Source organism: Aquarana catesbeiana, linkage group LG04 (assembly GCF_042186555.1).
Source record: "Aquarana catesbeiana isolate 2022-GZ linkage group LG04, ASM4218655v1, whole genome shotgun sequence".
NCBI lineage: Eukaryota > Metazoa > Chordata > Amphibia > Anura > Ranidae > Aquarana > Aquarana catesbeiana.
In genome coordinates, this window is record NC_133327.1 from 672316004 (window position 1) to 672332393 (window position 16390).

Below are 16390 nucleotides of genomic sequence, written 5' to 3' on the forward strand. Positions count from 1 at the left end.
CCCCTTAAATTCAGGGTCCCCAGAGAGCCTCCCCTTGCATCAGGGTCCCCAGAGAGCCCCCCTTACATCAGGTTCCCCAGAGAGCCTCCTCCTTACATCAGAGTCCCCAGAGAGCCTCCCCTTGCATCAGGGTCTGCAGAGAGCCCCCCACTTACATCAGGGTTCCCAGAGAGCCCCCCTTACATTAGGGTCCCCAGAGAGCCTCCCCCTTAAATCAGGGTCCCCAGAGAGCCTCCCCCTTAAAATCAGGGTCCCCAGAGAGCCTCCCCTTGCATCAGGGTCCCCAGAGAGCCCCCCACTTACATCAGGGTCCCCAGGGAGCCTTCCCTCCCCTTTGCAGACCCCTACAGAGACTCGGGGCTATAGCCCAAAAAGCCACCCCCTAGCGACGCCACTGATCTATGTACTGTATATCCATTTGTAAATGAACCCAACTCTTATTTTAAGAGCCAGCTGTTCTTCATTAGTATCAAGGAGCACATTCTTCAATAGGGAATATTTTCATCCAAATAACATGTAGCGTACCATTGTAGTGGTATTAGTATCGTACATACATAATCTACAAGCCATACATAGAAACAAGGTTTATAAAACATTCACTCACATTAATACAATTATTTACATTAAGCTGATGTATAAAACAAATTATAAAAAGACAATCGTTTCCTTGTAAGTCCCAGTCCAGCCTTGACTGGCTCAATATTTCATGCCGGTCTGTGGTCCACCAGCAGGTCAATGAGGTCAGTCTTTTAAATGCACAATCCTTTGTCTTAGGATGATGATGTGGTCCACCGGCAGGTCTATGAGGTCAGTCTTTTCCATGCATAATCCTTTGTCCTATGATAATTGATGTTGTATCACTTGTATTCTGAAAGTCTGAACTGGCCATTAGGGGACCTTCATAAGTATATAATTCGTGAAAGTTCATCATTGCTACATGCTGCAAAGAGTCTAATTTTTGTGTGTTGCATCCACCTGCTGTACGTACTGAAGATCCATTGTATTTTCCTGTTTTACTTCAAATCTTTTTTTGTCGTTCTATTTTATGGCTACCAAACTTAAGTCAGCATGTTGGGCCTCTCAAAATGCTGATGTAGAGGTCTACAGTCTGAACTATCTATTGGCATTTAGGAAGCAAGATCTACTAATGGATTTCCCAAGTTCTGTTCAACTACAATGGCCTACATCAGTGGTTCTCAACCCCAGTCCTCAAGTATCCCCCCAACAGGCCATGTGTTGGGAATTTCTCTTAGATAAAATAGCTGTCCAAAATACCAAACCATGGACTGTGATTTAAAGCATCTGTGCAAGATAAAGGAAAACCTGCAAACATGGCCTGTTGGGGGTGAGGACTGAGAATGAGAACCACTAGCCTGCATGAGGCATCTCCGGCTTGTCAATAAATTAGAGAGGGTGAAACTTATTTGTTGTTTTCTAGAAATAAAAAAGCTGTCAATTACAGTGTCGGGGACACAGGCGTGAGCACAGTGTGTGCCGAGTGTGCCTGGGCACACCCTAATCACCCCTTTATCATTCTGTGTTCCGGGAGGAAAATAGGAAAGATCTCCCTCTCACCGGCTCTTACGCATTTCTCCTTCACTGTGCTGGCAGGGAGATCAATGTGTCGGGCCATAAATGTGTAGACACACATGCACACGTGTGTTTGAGCTTCAGGGTTCACACCCTAATGCAATAGGCTGTGCACATTTATGGGTGGGGATTTGCATGTTTTCGTAGTTTCTGTGATGTGTAGGAGTCAGTGGAAGAATCAACCAATCAACATCCCCATAAAACTATTTCAATACTAATACTGACTGATAGAATGACCAGGGCCACGGATAAGGCAGTACAGCCAGCCCTCCTGTACTGGGCCCGGGCAACATCCATTCAAAAGGGGGGCCCGGACACCTGCTGAGTAGGAGGACCGGCTGTACTGTCCTATTGCCACCATCGTTCCTCTTTTCCCTCCCCCTGCATGGCTGCCAGCTTCTCTTACTCTTTCTCCCCTCTGGCTGCACTGCAGGGGGATTGGTCCTAGCACATGTGCCCCTTCCATCTGCTGTCCAGGCCCCCCGTTTCGCCCTTTCCCCCGCAGCACCTCCGGCTTCCCTCCTCTCCAGCTGGCAGCTACTGCAGGCACAAAGTGAGATGTTCCAGAATAGAGAGTGGGGGAAGGGGCCAGTAAATATGTAATTTATTGGCCCCTTCCTTTCCTGAATGAACACAGTGAGCGATCGGTACCAATCACTCCTGTGTCCATTCATCACTGAAGCATAGTAAACTGTGTTTACTGTGCTTCGGTTTGTGAATGAGCAGAAAGCTATAGAGTGCTTCCTATTCATTAATTTGTGCTGCTGAGGCTGCAAAGAAAGGGGCTGGTAAATCCTGTGTCCTCAGTCACTTTTGCCCGGGAAGGAGGGGCCCCCCCGTGATTTCTAACAGCAACCCTGAGAATGACACCAAAAAAGTTAATAACCCCACTGATGTATCAGTGCCTGACTGCTGTGGTTACATGGCCCTATCGATTGGTGATGGACGTCAACGCCTCACCTTATCCAGTCAGAAAATGCCTTGCATTCATTGAAACAATACAGGGCCTTTTGTGAATAGTGCAAGCAGAAAAAGAGCTGACCACCCAGTATACTCTTCTTCTTACTCCTTACTCTAATGCCCCGTACACACAATCGGACTTTCCGCCAACAAAACTGTGGATTTTTGTTCGAAGGATATTGGCTCAAACTTGTCTTGCATACACACGGTCACACAAATGTTGGCCAACAATTCCGAACGTGGGAATGCGGTGACGTACAAGACGTACGACGAGCCGAGAAAAAGGAAGTTCAATAGCCAGTGCGGCTCCTTCTGCTTGATTCCGAACATGCGCGAACTTTTGTGCGACGGACTTGTGTACACTCGATCGGACTTTCCGACAACAAATTTGAGAACCTGCTTTTAAACATTTGTTGTCGGAAAGTCCGACAGCAAATGTTCGATGGAGCATACACACCGTCGGACTTTCCGACAACAAGCTCACATCCAACATTTCCCATCGGAAACTCCAACCGTGTGTACGCGGCATTACTCTTTATTGGCTGCATACTATGAGGACGTTTTTATAGCCGAAATGCATTAGACCACAGCAATGACTATAGTTGCCCCTTCAGTCATTGTCCCCTTTGGACCCTCAGGTATGAGATACGCATACATACATTGGTCCAAGATGATCCAATGTAAATATGGAATAAAGATCATACCTGGAACTTGAGCTTTTATTACTTCTGACCACAAATAAAAGCAAGCAATGCACTCTTCCTTTCCAGTATTGCTTGCAGTAGCTGAGCCATTCCTGCTGTGCTAAAGGGCAATAGTAAGTAAAGCTGGCCATAAGCCAGTAATATTTGTTTCAAAAATATTTTTCAAAATTTTTTTTTTAATTTTCTCATGGTTAGTAAGCTCAAATCGTTGATCGTTTTGAACCGTAGTGACAAGAAAATATGAAGGAACAGGATGGATAATATTTCTAAAGCCTCATACACATGATCGGACTTCAAACAAACTTTTACGTGGATTTCTGTCCAAAGGGCGTTGGCCGTGAACTTGGTATGCATACACACGGCAGGACTTTTTCAGCCAACTTTCACCAAATCACGTGGTTTTTTCAGCTCTTTACCGCCACCCTTTGGTCAACTTCTGATCTTTTGCATTGGTTCTGAGCATGCGTGTTTGTACTTTGGACTAAAGTCTGATGGACTTGTGTACACACGATGGGACTAGCCGACCCAGGACTTTTGTTGCCGCCAAGTTTGTCTGTTTGCACAGCCAACATTTGTCCGATGAAGACCGAAAAAGTTTGTCCGATGGAGCGTACACACGGTCGGATGTTGCCTAAAAAACAGGTAATTTGCATGTTTGTTGTCAAAAAGTCCGATCCTGTGTATGGGCCTTTAGGGGCTTTCAAACCAACCTGGTTGACTCAATGATGGCAAGAATACTCTGATGAACAATTGTTCAGAATTTCTGTCCAAACACTTTCCGACAAAATTCTCCTGGTGTATAACTCAGTCAGAGGTGCTTGTTATCACACAGGATATTTTCTAGTCTGCTGTCTTTTAAAGCCTACTAGTTTGGCTGATACTGTAAGAACAATGTAAAACATAGATGTATTTATTACCTATCACTCTTCCCTGTGTAAGTGTGTACATACACTATATTGTCAAAAGTATTGGGACGCTTGCCTTTACACGCACATGAACTTTAATGGCCTCCCAGTCTTAAGCCTCGTACACACGATCGGATTTTTGGCAGGGAGTTGTGTGATGACAGACTGTTTGCCTAAAATCCGACTGTTAGTACGCTCCATCAGACAATTGTTGTCCAACTTTCCGCCAACAAATGTTGGATGGCAGGCTAGTAAATTTTTGGGCGGACAACGGTCTGTTTTCAGATTTTCCTGTCGTCTGTACACAAGTCCGTCACACAAAAGTCCAAAGTACAAACACGCATGCTCGGAATCAATGCTCACCAAACACGACATTAGCAGAAGGTGCCCAAAGGATGGCGCTCAAGAGCTAAAATTCCAAGTAGTACGTCACTACGTTCGTGTTTGTTGGCCGACAATTGTATACCGTTTGTATGCAAGACAAGTTCCTGGCACACGCCCTTCGGGACAAAAGTCTGACGCTTCATCTGTCGAAAATCAGATCGTGTGTATGATTTAGTCCATAGGGTTCATTATTAAGTTGGCCTACGCTTTGCAGTTATAACAGCTTCAATTCATCTGGGAAGGCCGTCCACAAGGTTTAGGAGAGTGTGCCTCCTAAGGTCAGGGATGGCTAGGCACTGAGCATTCTTAGACTGTCAGAAATGGCAGACCCTTTTTGAGAATGAAACAGTGGCGGCTGGTGGTATATTTTCGGGGGGTGGGTGGCAAACCCCCCTGGTCAATGAGCCCCGCACTTACCCCCAAGCAGCGCTTCCCTCCAGGCAGCGGCTTCGTCCCTTACATCTCGTACGGTGGCCTCCGCGTCTCCTCCCTCCTCCTCTCTCCTCATCGTGGTCCAAAAGGACCACTTGTCGTTTTGGCCAATCGGAAACGGGTCTCAACAAGATTCAGTGTGAAAATAGCGAATATTTATTTTCTATTGTCACACAACTGGGTGGGCAAGCACTGCGCCCCGATCCCACCCTTTTTTCAAGCCTATTAGAGCCTCTGGCTCTAATCACATGCTTAAGAAAAACACCCCCTCCCATTGGAATCAATGAATCCGGTGCCCCGAATGTAGATTAGGGGGTTGGACGAATGGATAGGGGGGCGGCGCCCCTAATGGTTGGGCCGCGCCCTAAATGGATCCTGCGGTAGAGGAGGCATGCGGCTGCAGTAGAGAGCAGAGCCAATGCTTACAGTATAGTGCCGCCTCCTGTCACAGGCGGAGTGATACCAAATGCACTCCGCCTTGGACAGCAACAGCTGACGATACCTGCAGAATTCCTGAAGTGAAGATTGAGGTCAGTTTTTAATTTAAATTTAAATGGGCATATCTGTTCTCTGCACTGGTTACTCTGGGCTGCTTTCAAACTGATCCACAGGTGTACCTGCGGGTTACCTGAACTGAGCCATAGACTTCTGTTATTACCTGCAGGTTTGGTGCACTTGCATAAAGTGCATCCATCACACCTACAGGATATAACAGAAGTCTATGGTAAAGTGCAGCTTACCCGCAGGAAAGCCGCAGGTGCACTGAGCTGCACCCGCAGTGCGGATAACCTGCAGCTCATCAGTGTGAAAACAGTCTTAGGCCCCTTTCACATGATTGGTCCGTTTTTTAGGCAGACCTAATCAGACCCTCCATTCACCTCTATGGAGCGGCAGATGTAATCTGACTTGTGGTCATTTACACCCGGCTACCTCCAATCCGATCCACTAAAAAAAAAACAACAGAAGGGGATCCGTCCCCTTCCGTCTGGGCGGATCAGAGGGCCCATAGAATAGAGCGGGCTGTGTCCATGTCTGCTCTGCCTATGCAGAGTGGACACAGACCTGTCATCTGCCCGTTTCTCTCATTGTGGCCCGTAACCGGTTACCAAGTTGCTTAAGTGGCCCTCGCTCTTCAAAAAGGTTGGGCACCCCTGCTTTAAACTAATCTTTTCTTTCACTACCCTAAACGAAGACGGTTTTCATTTTGCCATGCAGAGCCTAGTTGATAATTTGGGGCCTTTATAGTAGTGCCAGCTGGGGCACAGAAGAAGGTTTGCTGGGCAAGAAACTTAGTAGGCACCTTGTGATCCAGACTTTTAAAAAGAACTTTGAATTTCTTATAAATTATTACAAATAGGTGTTTAGATGGAGCAAGTCCTGAAGAGAGACCATGAACCCTCTTCTTTAATGATAAGATGGAATGGTCAAATGGTACTCAAATGCCGGGTTCTTGTAGGACACCAGATGGGTGTCGTATTGATTTACCATGTTATTTCTACATGTCTTATACAAGCAGGCAGCCAATACAGTAATAATTACTAGGAAGAACCCCCCTAAACCACCTAATATAGCAAGCATCATAATGTAACTTGGCTTGGTTTTAAATTCTGCACAGGGAGTCCTGGATGCCACGTTCTCTGCCTCACTTTGCCCTTTTTTATTAAAGGCGACCACGCATACTTTATAGGTAGTGTATGGTGATAAGTTATACAAAGTGTATTGTCTCATGGCGACATAAATGTTATCAACAGTCTTGTTCTGGTCACCAGACTGATACACAAGCTGGTATCTTTCCACAATAGAGTTTGGTGAACACCAGTGGATCAGTGCTGATGTGTCTGTTATCTCAGATACATTCTTCAAATGTGGTGAATCTGGAATTATATCCTCCCCTGAAAGACCGGGGCACAAGCATGGGGTCAGTGCCTGAATTTCGGCGCAGGGTGTTTGAAGGTGTCTACAGCCATCATAGTCACAGGCTGATATTGTGCTGGGGATCGTTGATCTCTCTGGTGGACTCTCCTCACTATCATAATCTTGTGTGTAATCCCGGGGACCGCTAGCTGGTTCCTCATTAGAACTGTCTTCTGGAATGGGTTGACCAGCTTTTGTGCTGCCCGATGGACTGGTGAGCTCTTTGGTGGTCAATGTTGACTCTGTTGTGTACTTACTGTCTTTTGAAGGTCCACCAAGACCATTCACGGAGGTTATACTGCCCTTAGTGTGGCCACTTCCAGCATCGAGAGTGATGGTTCCCTGAATATCTGAATCTGTTTGTGCTTTAGTGGATAAAATAGTTGAATCGGCTGCTGTTGTTTTATAAACAGTAACGCTTTCCGGGAGGGCTGGAAGGTGGGGTTTTTGCCCCATCTCCTCTGGTCTTGGTGTGGCTGTCACAGAATCTTTTTGTGCTATTGTTACAATGTCGGTGATGTTGTTGGTTGGTGTTGACATGCTGAAATCTTCCATCTTATTTTGTGAAGCATTCTTCTGGTTTAATTGGCAGAAATTAAGATACTGCTCTAAGAAAATATATGATGTATCTCCTTTCATAGAGCGGCAGTGAGTTTCACTTTTCCTAGAATAAACCAATAGACAATCACATTGGACCTATTTCAACAGCACAACCATAAGCGTGCGCAGCCTATTGCATTAGGATGTGCACACCAAAGCTTAAACACAAATGCGTATGTGTATATATACAGTGTATATATATATATATATATATATATATATATATATATATATATATATATATTATATTTAGATATATATATATATAAACACACACTCTTATAAATAAGTGTAGACAAACATTTTAAAATGTAGTATTATTATTATTATTATTATACAGGATTTATATAGCGCCAACAGTTTGTGCAGCGCTTTACAACATGAGGGCAGACAGTACACTTACAATACAAATCAATACAGGAGGGATCAGAGGGCCCTGCTCATTAAAACATGAATGGTTTTAGTAGAGCAGTGAATGGTGTCAGTAGTTTTGTATTTTTATTAATTTATTTTTATTATTTTTTAACAATTTTATTTTTTTAAATTATTTTGTGAAGCATTCTTCTGGTTTAATTGGCAGAAATTAAGATACTGCTCTAAGAAAATATATGATGTATCTCCTTTCATAGAGCGGCAGTGAGTTTCACTTTTCCTAGAATAAACCAATAGACAATCACATTGGACCTATTTCAACAGCACAACCATAAGCGTGCGCAGCCTATTGCATTAGGATGTGCACACCAAAGCTTAAACACAAATGCGTATGTGTATATATACAGTATATATATATATATATATATATATATATATATATATATATATTATATATATATATAAACACACACTCTTATAAATAAGTGTAGACAAACATTTTAAAATGTAGTATTATTATTATTATTATAATACAGGATTTATATAGCGCCAACAGTTTGTGCAGCGCTTTACAACATGAGGGCAGACAGTACACTTACAATACAAATCAATACAGGAGGGATCAGAGGGCCCTGCTCATTAAAACATGAATGGTTTTAGTAGAGCAGTGAATGGTGTCAGTAGTTTTGTATTTTTATTAATTTATTTTTATTATTTTTTAACAATTTTATTTTTTTTAATTATTTTTTACAGTATCATTTTTTATTATTATTTTTTTTTTACTCTTTTTTTAGGAGTCCCGTTGAGGGGCTTTGGTGAAATACCAGGGGTCTAAACAGACCCCTGATGTTTCACTTTTGAGACAGAAAGGGACTGCAGACAGAAATTACCAGTCCCTTGCTCTGTAGCCTCAGCTGCACTGGACAGTGAATGGGAAGTGCTCTGTGCTCAGCTGTTTCCTGTTCATCCACAAGCTGAAGCATAGTAAACACAGGCTGTTATGCTTCAGTTTTGAATGAACACAGTGCGTTATCTGTACCGATTAGAAGGGGTCAATATCCTTCCTTTTCTATCCTTTCTTCCTCCATCCTGAAACATCCCCCTGTGTGCCGGCAGAAGCTTCCGGCGGGAAAGGAGAGGAGTGAAGCCGGCAGCACTATGGAGGAGGGGGGCCCGGGCAGCAGGCAGCAATCTGCGCCACCCATGGTAAATAGGCTGTGCCCAGGCACACCCCGTGCACACGCCTGTGAGCACAACATATGAAATTTAATTTTAACGACTGCATGCAGGTGACACATCATTTTATTTTACTTCATATTAGTCAAGAGATGTTACTTAACTTTGATAAGTTCGATAGCTTTTTATTTTAAAGGGAACTGCGTATAAACCGTTTTTTTTTTACAATACTCTCAGGACGCTTTCCAAAATCACTAAAATATTGAATTAATGCACAAATGGCCAGTAAACTTTCCTCACCAGTTATATCACATAGTTCTACAAAGTTCTACATATATTCCATGCTTCTTCTGCCTTTATAGAAACATTTCACCTTCACGTATTAAAGGGAAACTCTGCTTTGTTCATTCAAATAGAAAAAAATAGGTGATGGCTGCACATGTTTACGTTCCTTTCCCTCCCCCCGGCTTTGTTCTGCCTCTGAGGAGCAAAGCGCATGATCCCTGTGCAAGCTCCACGGAGAGGAGGATCCTTCTTGCAGTGCTTCTGTCTCTTCCTGGTGACGCGGGCATTGCCTATCGGCTGTTTACTACCATTTAGGTCCTCACAGGATCCTTTGGACTTTAAAGGCATGGGAGAGTCTGGGGATAGAGATGGAGGAATTCCTGAATGGGAACAGAAGGATGGGAGAGTCTGGGGATGGAGATGGAGGAATCCATGAATGGGAACAGAAGGATGGGAGAGTCTGGGGATGGAGATGGAGGAATCCATTAATGGGAACAGAAGGATGGGAGAGTCTGGGGATGGAGATGGAGGAATCCATTAATGGGAACAGAAGGATGGGAGAGTCTGGGGATGGAGATGGAGGAATCCATTAATAGGAACAGAAGGATGGGAGAGTCTGGGGATGGAGATGGAGGAATCCATGAATGGGAACAGAAGGATGGGAGAGTCTGGAGATGGAGATGGAAGAATACATGAATGGGAACAGAAGGATGGGAGAGTCTGGAGATGGAAGAATACATGAATGGGAACAGAAGGATGGGAGAGTCTGGAGATGGAGGAATCCATGAATGGGAACAGAAGGATGGGAGAGTCTGGGGATGGAGATGGAAGAATACATGAATGGGAACAGAAGGATGGGAGAGTCTGGAGATGGAGGAATCCATGAATGGGAACAGAAGGATGGGAGAGTCCTGGGATGGAGATGGAGGAATCCATGAATAGGAACAGAAGGATGGGAGAGTCTGGGGATGGAGTATCCCTGAACTCTCAGCACGAGTTGTAAACAGAGTGAAAACTCACATTTACTCTGCTTACAGGTGTTAAACGAACTGTGTCTTATTGAATCCCATCATATAGTACATTAAAGCGGAGTTCCACCAAAAAATGGAACTTCCGCTTTAAGGGAAGGTGACCCCCTGACATGCCACATTTGGCATGTCATTTCTTGGGGGGGGGAGCGGAAACCCTCTTTTTCAGGGGGTTCCGGCTCCCACTTCCTTCCGGGGCACTGCGGCGCCCGAAGGAAGATCATCTCTCACCCCTCCCTCTCAGCAATCATCTGAGACATGTCACAGGTCCCAGATGATTGCCCGGCCAGTTACAGCGCGTAGCACGGCTCGCGCATGTGCAGTGTGTGCCCGGCTGTCAAACCACAGCCGGGCGCCCACCGTGACAATGTTGGTGCCACAGAGAGGAGGGGGAGACGAGCGGGGCTTCGTTCCCCCCACATCGCTAGACTGTGGGACAGGTAAGTGTCTGATTATTAAAGGTCAGCAGCTGCGGTATTTGTAGCTGCTGACTTTTAATTTTTTTTTTTTTTCGGCGGGACTCTGCTTTAAGTGCCCCACTGTACATGCTTTTTAAAAAAATATGTAGCTATATAGTACTGCATTTCAGATTGTCCCTCGACTTACATGTGACTCAGTCTGCCCGGCTCGCTGCTCTCCTCTCTTATCCCAGCTGACGTCAGCGGGGGATTCTCAGCCCCGCTGTAGCTGTCAGATCGGGAGAAGAGCAGTGGGCCAGGCAGTCACATGAGCGGTGAGGGACACTCTGAAATGAGGTACTATATAGTAGACATGTGCACAGCCAAAAAATTCGTTCATTTTCGTTTTGGTTTTTTTTAGTTTATTATTTTTTTTCGTCTTTCGGGTCATTCGTTATGATCGCGATTCATAAATTCGTTCATTCGTACATTCGTAAATGCGTTTATTCGTACATTCGTAAATTCGAACATTCGTTCATTCGTACATTCGTACATTTTTACATTTGTACACTCGTAAATTCGTAAAATCTTACATTTGTAAATTAGAAAATTCGGAAATTTGTAAATTCGAAGTTTGAAAATCCAAGAACCCGAAAATTCAAAAATCTGAAATAGTAACTAACTATTAAATTATAGGTATTGTAATTTCCTTTCAAATTTGACTGTCAGTGAACGTAACAAATACGAATTTATCCGAAGTTACGAATTATCCAAAATTAATGCTGCATCTAAACAAATGGAACGGAACAAATTAATAATAAATAATAATAATAAAACGTTGTTATTATTATTATTGTTATTTATTATTATTAATTTGTTACGTTCCATTACGTTTTTTCGGATCATTCATAACTTCGGATAAATTTGTATGTGTTACGTTCACTAACAGCCAAATTTGAAAGGAAATTACAATACCTATAATTTAAAAGTTACTAGTAATTACTAATAGTTAAGTTATTATTAGTTAACTATTATTTCAGATTTCCAAATTTTCGAATTTACAAATTTACGAATTTACTAATGTACGAATGTCCAATTTTATCGAATTTACGAATATTCGGAAAAAATTTGTTAAACGGGTTTTCGTTAATTCGGATATTCCCGAATTAACTAATTTGTCGAAATTCCTTAAAAAACTAATTTGGAACGAAACGAATTGCACATGCCTACTATATAGCATATTTTTTAAAAAGCATGTACAGTGGGGCACTTAATGTACTATAAGACGGGATTCAATAACACACAGTTAGTTTAACACTTGTAAGAAGAGTACTCTGGGAGCGCTCTCCCAGCAGAGGCAGGGCAAGCCGGGATGATGTCACCCGCCAATCGATTATGCCGGTCGTAGCACCGATGCAGAATTGTGGACAGCTGAATCGCGATGCATCGATGCTACGATTATTTTCAACACCCCTACTGTTATCTCATGTAGTCGGAGAACTTGTCAGAAATGACTCTGCCGATAACAGAGGAACGGATCAGCAGAAAGACACAGCACTTAGAGCTTTGGAGAGAGATAAGTAAACACTACAGTTATATGTGCTTAGGTCAAATTTAATGAATGGGGTTTACAACCACTTTAAATGTTACTTTGCATTTCTCTATTTCCCATCTGAACAATGTTTATAAACAATGGTTCTTTGTATATCTCTATCTGCCATTTAAACAATGTTTATAAACAATGTTACTCTGTATCTCTCTATCTCCGATATGAACAATGTTAAGCTTAAAATAACATTGCTCCAGAGTTGTTTAGTGGGGGGTTTTTTTGTTTTGTCTTTTATGCCCCTAGAAGAAACTAATGTTATCCTATGTGTCTATGCATACTTTGTATTCTAGAGGTGTTTTTTTAAGCTCAGCGTTTAGGAGCAGAAAAAAAAAAACATTTTGGTTTGTGTTTTTGACAGCGATTTATTGGCAGAAAAAAAAATGCTGAACGCTCCTACAGGCTCTTCAGTCCTGCTAAGCGCTGGTGGCTAGCGTTTTTTTTCTTCCACACTACTAAACAACATGGTTGCTAAGGAGCGGGCAGCTGCTGGCATCCTTAACAACCAGTGAATAGCGGGTTGTTAAGGAGCGGACGGCCACCGTGTCCTTAACAACCAATGACTCCTCAGCTGTCAGCATCAAAAGGATGCTGGCATTAAAAAAAAAAAAAAAACAGTGTGGGGGTCCCTCCCCAATCCATACCAGGTCCTTTGGGTCTGGTACAGATTTTAAAGGGGAACCCCATGCCAACATTTTAAAAATTCTGGCATTTTAACAACCTGCTATTCACTGCTAAATGCTGGCAAAAAAAACTGCTAAACGCCAACACAAAAACGCTAAATATGAGTGTTTTTTATCCAGCATTTTTCTGTCATTTTCTTTCAAGCTCCTAGTGTGTGTGTGGAGCCTGTATCTCTCTATCTCCCATCATAACAATGGTTATAATCAATATTACATTCAGGGGCGTAACTAGAAATAGCAGGGCCCCATAGCAAAATGTTGCAAACAGCCCCCCCCCCCAACAGCTGCCCTAATGTCAATGCAGCATGACCTGTGCCACATACAGCATGACCTGTGCCCAATGCAGCGTGACCTGTGCCCAATGCAGCGTGACCTGTGCCCCATACAGCGTGACCTGTGCCCCATACAGCGTGACCTGTGCTCCATACAGCCTGGTCTGCCTGTGCCCCATACAGCCCCACTTATGCAGAGGAAGAGGCAAGCCACCCGGATCAGCAGAGAGCGGGATTGCCCGCTGTAATAGCTTTCATTTGAATTTCCTGTCTTCCCGGGGCTCATCGTCACATAGCCCCACCTCTTGGCCCGACGCCTTTGATGACGTCACATGTCCCGCATTGGATCGGCGTTCTGTCTATCAAAGGCACCGGGCCAAAAAGGTGGAGCTATGTGACGTGAGCCCCGGGAACACTGGAAGTTCTAATGAAAGCTCTTACATCGGGCAATTCAGTTCTCTGCTGATACGGACAGCTCGCCTCTTCCTTTCCTCTCTCTTCCCCTGGCTGGGAGACTGTGCCGGCAGTGCTCTTATCCTCACTGGGCCCCACTCGGCTGCGGGCCCCACAGCGCCCGCATGGGTCGCTATGGTGGTAGTTACGCCCCTGGTTACATTGTATCTCCTGTCTAAAGCAGAATCTCCACTTTTTTCTTACTGGTTCGCATAGAGTCACATGACAAGGGAAACCATTCAATGGTGTCCATTCTCATCAATGATCCGATCCTGGGGAGCGATGGACAGGAAGTCAAGTTCGGGCAGGATGGCCCCCGCTCGACTCTATGCCCCTGGAGGACCGAAGCGACCTCCGTCCATTCTGCCCAATGGCCTTAAAGGGCCATTTTTTTTTTTTTTATTATAAAAAGTAAAAAGACGGTTTTTTTTTTTCTTTTAAGTTTAAATATGAGATGTAAGATCTTTTTGACCCCAGATCTCGCAATAAAGAGGACCTGTCATGCTTATTTTTTTTTACAAGGGATGCTTACAATTTTTTTTTTTTAAAGGGGCAGTATGAAAATAAAAACTCAAAACTAAAATAAATAAGAAAAAAAATAAAAGGAATTTAAAGTACCCCCATCCCTCCTAGCTCGCACTCAGAAGCAAATGCATACGTAAGTCGCGTCCACATATGTAAACGGTGTTCAAACCACACATGTGAGGTAACCCCGTGATCGTTGGAGCAAGTGCAATAATTCTAGCACTAGACCTCCTCTGTAACTCTAAACAGGTAACCTGTAAAAAAAATTAAAGCGCCGCCTATGGAGATTTTTAAGTACCATAGTTTATCGCCATTCCATTTGCAATTTTAAAGCATGACATGTTAGGTATCAATTTACTCTGCATAACATCATCTTTCACATTATTTAAAAAAAATGGCCTTACTGTTGTTTTCTTATTTTTTAATTAACCACTTGCTGACCAGCCGCCGTCATTTTATTGCGGCGGGTCGGCGCGATCCTGCGAACTGTCGTAGCTGTACGTCGGGATAGCAGGCGCGCACGCGCCCGCTGCACAATGGGGGTGCCAGTGCTCATGGCCGAGGGTCACACACTTCCCTGTTCTGTTCTGAGAGGAGTGACAGATCGTGTGTTCCTATTAGCTAGGAACCACAATCTGTCATTTCCTCTGGTCAGTCCCCTCCCACATCAGTTAGAAACACACCACAGTTAACACAGTTAACTCCTTGATTTCCCCCCTAGTGTTAACCCCTTCCCTGCCAGTGACATTTTTACTGTAATCAGTGCATTTTTATAGCACTGATCGCTGTATAAATGCCAGTGGTCCCAAAAATGTGTCAAAAGTGTCCGATGTGTCCGCCATAATGTCGCAGTCCTGATAAAAAAAATTGTAGATCGCCGCCATTACTAGTAACAAAAAAATAAATAAATAAAAATACTATAAATCCATCCCCTATATTGTAGACGCTATAACTTTTGTGCAAACCAATCAATATACGCTTATTGTAATTTTTTTTTTTTTACCAAAAATATATAGAAGAATACATATTGGCCTAAACTGAGAAAAAATTTGGTATATTTATTATAGCAAAAAGTACAAAATACTGTGTTTTTTTTTTAAATTGTCGTTCTTTCTTTGTTTATAGCGCAAAAAAATAAAAACCGCAAAGGCGAGCAAATACCACCAAAAGAAAGCTCTATTTATGGGGAAAAAAGGACGTCAATTTTGTTTGGGTACAACGTCGCACGACCACGCATTTGTCAGTTAAAGGGACACAGTGCCCGAAACGCAAAAAACGGCGCCGATCATTCAGCAGCCAAAATCTTCCGGGGCTGAAGTGGTTAAAAAAAGTGTATTTTTTTCCAAAAAAATTGTGTTTGTAAGACCACTCTGCAAGTACCGTGTGACATAAAGTATTGCAATAATCTCCATTTTATTCTCTAGGGTCTCTGCTGAAAGAAAATATATAATGTTTGGGGGTTCTAAGTAATTTTCTCGCAGAAAAATAAAGAAAGAAAATACAGATTTTAACTTGTAAACAACACATGTCAAAAATAGACCTGGCCCTTGAAGTGGTTAAAATGTTTCTTTTTCAGTACTCATAAAACTAATAAAGGAAATGTTTCCCTTTAGATAACCTATATTGGCTTCATCAGTGATCTTGTTGACTTCCTTTATTGCATCACAACTCCAGATTGGAGAACCAAAACCGAGCCATCCCGATAACCTCTTACTTCTTGCTAACATTTGATAACAATGTATTAAATGATGTCATGAATATCTTCCCACCGTTTGTTACCTGAGCAGTGTTATGCGGTCAGGGTCTGATAGCAGCCAGTCCAGTTCACAGCTACACTCTAATGGATTTTCACTGAGGTCAATAGCTAAAACGGTAGAAGTCATATTCCAAGGACGGAGGGAAGTCAGGTTACAGCTGCATGATGACAAAATAAAAACAGAATTGTATTAAAAGGCCAGTCCACCCAAAAGTGACATTTTAAGTTATAAGTAGAGAACCTGGTTGGCTGAGCCATCTTTTATCTCTAGGAAACACCTTTGTAAGATCTCCCTGCCATGGCAGGTTCAGGTGTTCCTGCCTATTTTTTGGGGTATTCGTACTGCT

General features: G+C 43.1%; 1 protein-coding gene across 1 annotated transcript in view; it reads right to left on the bottom strand.

Annotated features, from left to right (window-relative positions):
* Positions 1 to 577: 577 nt before the first annotated feature.
* LRRN4 (leucine rich repeat neuronal 4) overlaps positions 578 to 16390 on the bottom strand; it is a 42355-nt gene continuing 26542 nt past the window's right edge. Inside the window, exons 4-5 of the mRNA XM_073628619.1 lie at positions 16067 to 16201; positions 578 to 7553 (exon numbers count right to left, since the gene is read on the bottom strand). Of these exons, the coding sequence (XP_073484720.1) occupies positions 6380 to 7553; positions 16067 to 16201 (1309 nt within the window). The 3' untranslated portion in view covers positions 578 to 6379. The remainder of the gene's footprint in view (positions 7554 to 16066; positions 16202 to 16390) is intronic.